The sequence below is a fragment of the Drosophila melanogaster genome, chromosome 2L, assembly GCF_000001215.4.
Source record: "Drosophila melanogaster chromosome 2L".
NCBI classification, from domain to species: domain Eukaryota; kingdom Metazoa; phylum Arthropoda; class Insecta; order Diptera; family Drosophilidae; genus Drosophila; species Drosophila melanogaster.
Window position 1 is genome coordinate 15354331 of NT_033779.5, and position 7706 is coordinate 15362036.

General features: G+C 40.2%; 1 protein-coding gene across 1 annotated transcript; it reads right to left on the reverse strand.

Annotated features, from left to right (window-relative positions):
• Positions 1–6590: 6590 nt before the first annotated feature.
• On the reverse strand, positions 6591–7297 carry CG15258 (uncharacterized protein). Its single transcript, NM_135907.2, has one exon. The coding sequence runs from the start codon at positions 7256–7258 to the stop codon at positions 6668–6670; it is 591 nt and encodes a 196-aa protein (NP_609751.1). The 5' UTR covers positions 7259–7297; the 3' UTR covers positions 6591–6667.
• Between the last annotated feature and the right edge of the window lie 409 nt (positions 7298–7706).

Sequence of the window (7706 nt, forward strand, 5' to 3'; positions counted from 1 at the left end):
GCTTCGTTGCAGCAGTCGACTCAATTAAAACTCATTAAACCATTTACCATATTCATAAAATAACAATAAGGCGAAAAAAGCGCCACGCCGCCGCCCAGTTGCATGATTGCCATTGGAAATGCATTCGAAAGCCGAACAAAAATTATACATATACACTCAAGCCCCTAATGCATTTGTCATGAACCTGCCCGGGTCAGAAGACCCTCTTTGGCAGCTTCAAACACAAATCGACCGACGATCCAAGATATTTGACCTGCTCTCCATTGTGCACATGATGAGGCTGGCTGGGACCCGCGATGGCCAAGATTTTCAGACGGGGGAGATTCGAGAGACCTCAACCCCGTTGGCTGCAAGTACACGCTAATGGTCAACAACTACCAAGGCAATCGGGGGGCTAATATGCGGAGAAAGGTTTCGAAGAGGCGGTATCTTAGATTTTTGGATAACAAAGCTCAAAATTAAATAGCGATTAAGAATTATAGCGATTTCTCCTTCGAGAAAATTTACTCTACCATCCTTAAAATACATATCTGAAAAGTATGCAATGCTCTTTCAAAACTATTTTCAGGATATTTGTCTACATAGTATATGTAGTAATGGAGTTCTATAAAGCAGTAGGTCATACTATCTGTATACATAGTTCCTATCCATCGAATATACCCATTATATACCCTAGAAAAATGCAACAAGTATGCTAACTGCAACAAACTCTCGGGCGCACGCTGCCAACATTATAAAGAAATTGTAATAACAATAATGGCTCAATAATTTATTGATAAACCCCAAGAGTTGAAGTCGCCGTTTGAAATTGTAGGCAGGTCACCTTAATTCTATCCATGTGCACAGATACTTATGGCCAGATATAGAGACATATATATGTATGTGTGTGCTTGAGGACAACGGTACTTGATTTGATTTTTTTGGTAACTTCATTTCATGCGGAGAGCGCAGAGAACAGAGCGCGTAGTGGTAAGACAAAAAAAAAAATCGTTTAGCCAAGAATCGTGACTCCCACATTTTAACCCTTAACCCCGGCCACGAGCGAATGAAGTTAACTTTTTTTTTTGGGGACCCCGCAGTTCAAGCAACCGACACAAGCCAAAAGCTGGAGCGAAAGGGGGGATAAAGCCCAGTTTGGCTGATTTTTGGTGGCTTTCTTTGCCTCTTAAAAAAATATAAACGAAAATAAAACAGTGGGCATGGATTTGTATATCAACAACAATAATAAAATTTATTACCTTTACCCTTTTTTTTGGTTTTGTTTTTGCAAATTCTTGGTCTCAAAATGCCAATAAATCATATACATTTTCGTTTCGGTTTTGTTTTGCGGAAAGAGAGCTTTCTTATGTAAGCAGTTCGTCTGGGGCACTTGCAACTTTGTGGCACGAGTCGGTGCATTGTGTTGCTTTAAGGATGATGTTCGAAAAAGTCAGAAATTTGTTTGTTTTTATTTTAAATACACCAAAGGTTTTTAAAAGCAGTTCAAATACCTATTTCTGATGTATTAAACAATGACAGTTATATTTTACGACTTTTAATTACTTAAAAGTTTTAAAATTTCCATATTTGCAATGGCATTTTGGCTTTCAAATTTCGCTTGTTCTGTACTTGACACTTTTTGTTCCTGTCATGAAACATTTTTTCTCAGTCCAAAGCCTTTCGTTTAAACATTTTTGAATACAACGCCTGGCGAAAAGTCGGACAGATCAAAAGTATGCCTTGCAGCACTTGTTGCACACATGCCAAGGTGTAAATGAAAGTCAGGTTTACGCAATTTGCCTCTAGACCTTGTAGTGTTTTTCATCATTCTTTGGGGGAACTCAGGGGACATCCCGTTGGCAGGGGATCGAGTATCGTCATGGGGTCTCTCATTTTTATGGGTAGCAGCGACATGCAAATTTTTGTAGGTAACATTTTTGAGCGTGTTCTAATTTACAAGCGAGTGGAACGGAAAGGAGCCAAATTCGAAGCCAATCACGTCAGCGTTTGCCAAAGAGAAGGAAGCTTGCAAAGAGGTGGCGAAAATGGGGGGCCAATTGAGGGGGGTTCGCACAGGTTACGTGCTTGTAAATTCAAATTTGGCTGCGTTGTTGGCCAGCCAGTTGTTTTCGTGGTTCATTGAGCCGTGTTCTGCGCATAAATTAATGAATATGAGAAGGAGCTGGCTCGCTTCGGTTTCCTTTGGACCGCACACAATGTCCAACATGGTTTATTAATTCAATTTGTGCCTAAATTAACGTGTAAGTGGTTAATACTGAGTTACTACACTTTACCGAATAAAAGTAAGGGAAAGATATAAAAGATATACCTCCTGTGCAAGTTTGAAATGCTCTTTGAAAGGATAACAATGTTAAACAATGATATTTGTAATATTTACCTGTAATAAATAAAAGTATTTCCAAAGAATGTTCTTACAAACGAATTTGTTTTCAGAGTCGGAAGTTTTTAGTTCTGATCTAATTTAATTTGAATGGTAGAGTTATTTTATTGATTTAATGACAAAGAATTCAATAAACTGCAGTACCTGCTGCAAGAGTATAACAAAAATCAAGAGCATGAGCAACAGGAGAATTTCCCTTTTGCCTGTTGCGTGTGCCACTGCCATCGTCTTGGCCATTTGGCATTTTAGCCGCGATTTGGGTTTGGCTCTTGCTCCCGACATGCGTTTTCGATATGAGTATTTAGATTATTGCTGTGGTGTGGCAATAAAATGCTCGGAAAACGATAGCCAGACACGGATTTCGATGCCTAAATGTGGAGCACACTTGGATTACGATTGCGTTTTTGATACACACAATTTTGCATCTGGTTTTTGAAAACGTGTGCGTGGAATCGTATCGAAATCAATCAAATGGCATATTGACAGGTCGCTGCCGCTTAAGCCGTTGGTATTTTCCTACCTTATCGCCGAGCCCATGTGTCGCCATATCTTTATGCCCATCTGGCGGCAATTTTCGTGACGGAGTTAAGCACTCGCTTAACGCCCCCATAAGCCTTGACTAATTGGCAAGGAAATCGCTTTCCCGATAAATGTTATAAACTTATAAGAGCCTTCAAATGGCTGTCTATATCGTTTTAGTTTTTGTTTCTGGCCACGCAATCGCTGAAATTGTGACAAATTTAAAAACATTTTCCAATATTATTTATCGCGTGGCGTACGCATGTTGAATGCGCAATTCACGCAGGCAACTTGCTGTTTACTAAGTTTTTGGGGGATTTGTTCAAAATCAAATGCGAAAATCGACAACAAGCATTTTGTCTAGCCTGCCATGTTCGATTTGGCCTCAACTTACATTTTTTTTTTGGGGCGGCAATGTTTGTGGGGATACGAGATGGGAAGTGGGAGTTGCGGTTTTGGTCAATGGCAACAAGAAAAGGCGTATGCAAATAAAACCGATCAAATATGATTAACTTGGTTAATTTCAAGTTGTAAAGAATTGGGTTTCTAGTCAACCATTGAAATGATTTATAATATTCGACACCTAAAAAATTTCAAAACTATTTATTTTAAAAAGCTATCTCAACGAGGCTAGTTTCCGAAAGTCTACTAGTATCTTTTGAAACGATTGACAATTCTTCATGCTGGTATATCTCACATTTTGGCAGTTCCAACCATTAGCCGCTATCACTACCGACAGTCATGACCGGGCCATTAGACCATTAGCCACTTCTTTGGGCAACCCTGACATCTGCCAAGCCCCTGCGAAGTCAGTCTAGTTTAGCATTTGATTCATGGGGGACCACCGCACGCGCCTGTCCAATCAGCAAATCATTAACAACTAATTAAATTATATAAAAGAGCCATTAATTAAGCCTTAAACTCAAGGCGGCCGAGAATAGATTTGCCAGCGTTTCCCTTTCACTTTACAAGGAAACAGAAACAGAATCCGATCAACAAGCGGAGAACAAATAATGACAAGAACTTTGCGCTAAACTTTTGCACTTTGACACCCAACTGTGAACTCGGCCCACTCCCAATCTCAGTAAGCATTTTTTTTTTTTTTGAGGCACGCTTTGTGCGGCGGCAGTTGTAAATATTTAATAACTACATTAATAACAGCAATGACAACGGCAGCAACAGTAATAACAACAATAATAACACGCGCTGCAATTTACCAGAGCTGCTATAAAAAACTACCGTTTTTGGCCACGTTTGCTCAACTCAAGCTCGGGCTTAAAACTCCAGCTCAGACTCGGCCACATGGAATGAATGAATGTCATTAATTTGACAACAGAAACCGTTAAATCAGCAATTCAATCACCTGGCCAGAAGCCGACTTGCACACCGAGAAAAAATCAGGAGGTATTTATCAATATTTTGTCACATTAATTGATTTGAAAATATTGTTTCAGTAAAGTGTGGCCCTGCTCAAATATGCATATCCTGTAAAGTCGTTTGTTGAAATGAGAATTGCTCATTTTAGGGGTTATGTCGTTTATTAGAACCTTAGAAATTTAATACAAAATAATTTTAAATTCAATTAAATTGCATTTTGTATATGAATATTTTTCCCCCTGCACTAATTGGTGAGACAAAGAAACGGTTCTTGCATTGGTTTCTCTCGCGGGAATCTCTCTCTCTGTTCCTCAAACTCCTTTTATTTCGAGACGGCGTGAGTCTTAAATTACCAACCTTGCCACAATTTCAATGCGCATTCGCATTCGAATTTGTTTGCGGTAATTGGCCTCTGAGCTTGTCATTCAGCGGCTAAAAAGGGGGTGGTGAAACGGATCGGTGGGTGGCTTACTGGGGGTCGGGGGTCCAGCTGTTGGTGGTGGCTACTGAAACCGGCGCACCCATCAGCGATCTGCACAAATCCAATAGCCTAAGCGGACCTGTGTACAGTGACTTTGGGGTGGCATTAAATGCTTTAATAATCACTTCTTGCCTTGCAGTTAATTGCTCAACAGAATATTTAGCGTTCACATTTCACTAATGATGTACTAATGCTCCAAAAAATTTATGGAAGTCTAAAATTTTTACTATTCGGTTAATAAAGTTTATGAACCGGTACAAAACTTAAAGTGGACATTAAAAGAAGCCTTTGCCTTACCTTTACACGAAAAATCGATTAAAAAATGGTTGAGTATGAACGTTGTTGTTGTTAACCTAGGACCATAGGGTTTTTTATGGATTTTTATTAATTATTTTTTGTAAAAAGCAGAATAATTTTATTTACTGAAAATAGAATTCAATTACTATTTTAACTTGACAATTAGTTTTTATAACTAATTTTGCAATGGGTTAGTCCCAGGATGGTTCCTGAAGGTTTTTGTTGGAGCGATCGTGTTAATATTTCCGGAATAGGCTCTACTTGCATTCGTATTTTAACCACTGTGCGAGGGAGTTCGCCTTTTGCCTTTCAACTTTTGTGGCTGCTACAGGTGTCTCTGGGCTCCAGTCTCCGATCTCCAAACTCCGGTCTCCTGGTTGGCGTTCTCCTCGATTCTCCCCCGTGTCAATGGCAGTTCAATGTGCCTGGTTGATTGTTGTTTGTGCCGTTGTCGTTGTTGCCGGTCTGGCAACAGTTGTCGCACATGCAAATCGTGACTGTTGTCCATCACAGTTCTCCAGTTCGCCGGAGTTTCAGAGCCTTGCAGTTGCCAAACTTGCCAGTCAGTCAGTTAGTCAGTTTGTCAGTCAGCCAGTCTTTGGCTCAGTAATTTTTTGTCTCTGCTCTGTTGATTTTTTGGTAGTTGCACATGCGGAACGAGTGATTTGTTTAAGACGTTTTGATTGATTATTGGTGCGCATGGGCCAAAGTGACGACAGAAATGCCGAGATCTTTGCACAGCAGATTTTTTTTAATAATATTTGCCTTACGATGTTTAATGTGTAAATATATTCAGTTATTGATGCTTGTAAAAAATTTAATATATTTTTCAGTTAAGCACTTTAATATTTTGTTATGCTCTAATTAATATTTTTAATTTATTTCCAATGATTTTGAACTTATGCACAGACTTACGGGATCATGAATATGGGATGAGTAATAACTATCAGAAATTGATCTGTTTTCTTTGTGTGTTGCCACAGCTTTGTTATGGCCCAGTCATGCGCCAAAAAAGAGCCGCTTTTATTAATTATTCTGACCCACAAATCGTACGAATCCGAAGTATCGGAAATCTAAGAACAGAAACCGAAACCAGAAACGCGAACAGCGTCGCTGTGTTTGAGTTTTATTTTTGAGCTCGGCGCGCGTTTGTTGTCAGTTTTGGTTTGAAATATTTACCACCTGTGATGAATAACGTTACATTTGCGCTGATTGTTTTTTATCCGTGATTTATCGAGAAGTTCGAGTACCACCATCGATGGCCATGCCCACATATTGCTGATTACTCAGGTGTCTGGGGTGCGTGTTTTCTGATTTTTCGATTTTTCGGATCAGCTCCTTCTCGAGACCCGTGTACCGTTAATTAATTTGCAAGTCTCTGCCTCGGCGGAGTCTTTGTTGTTGCCTGTTTTAGTTTCGTTATGTGTATAATTTAACCGGAATTTGTAGTGCAAAGTGCACACCGGGTGGCATTCGTCACGCGCTTAAACCTGTAGAAATGAGTTTATGCGGGACACAAGAAATACTAATATCTTTCATTTAATTGTAATGTAGTTCATTTTTATTACTAAAAGGGCATCTAATGCTTGGCTTCCTTGTCTCAAACAGTATGATCATTTTTTGGGCTTGTTGGCCAATCGATACTTTGATATATTGGGAGTTACACCGTTGGAGATATTCGGGGTGATCATTGTGGCTCTTGAGGGTGGTGGTGCGCTTGGAATGTGGGATGGGGCTGGAGATGGCAAGTTCGGTTCACCTTCGGTTTCGTTCCTTTGTTTCGACCTATTCGGCTTGGGTGATTGGAACTTCTGCTTCGGTGACTTCCGTTTGACACCCGGACTTGTGCGATTTGACATATTTTTGACTCCTTGGACCAAGGACTTCTTCACCATGGACGCAGTTGGGACTGCTGACAATGGTGATGGTAAGGTGGTTGAGGTAATGCCGTGGGCACTGATCGAACGGCTTAGGGCCTCCGCCTCCTGGTTGGCCTCCTCTTGTCCATCCCGGATCAAAGTGGTAATTCGCTCTCGCTGCAAGCGCTCCTGCGTTATGCGATTTTGCTGGATCGACCGGATGTGTTCGAACTCCTGCCAAAAGTTGAAACTGATTTCCGCCGAGTTGCGGGTTATTTCACTCCTCAACTCCTGGGCCAATCCCCTGTCTCTGGGAACTTCTTCCCTGTTAATGCTCTGGGACATTGTGAGAGCCTTATATTGTCAGAATTTGGAATGAAAATTGGCTTGTGCTTCAAACTGAATGAAATATACTGGCTAAAATGACTCATAGGTTTAGTTTTGAAAAATATGTAAATTATTATAGAAATGCTGATATTGGTAAAAAATCTTTCATTTATGAGGCTTTCTTTTGAAGTCGAGAGAACAGGGATTGATTTATTTTGAAAATATTACATTCTAATATTACAATGGCAGAGAAAGATACATACATATGTCTTAATAGCTCTTATGGAGCTCAGCGTTTATCCGGGCTGCCCAGCACCACACTCACTTGTCTGCAGGTTGAAATGCCGCTTTGGACAAACAAACAAAACACGGCACTCGAACATGACGTTCGTTGTCGGGAGGAGATTTTGATCGATGTGCGTTTTCTAATTGCTGCCAACTTTCTTCATAATTGTGGCAAGAAAAA

What these genes read in the sequence shown, in the direction of transcription:
- CG15258 (NM_135907.2), bottom strand. Translation starts at nt 7,258, where the DNA reads ATGTCCCAGAGCATTAACAGGGAAGAAGTTCCCAGAGACAGGGGATTG.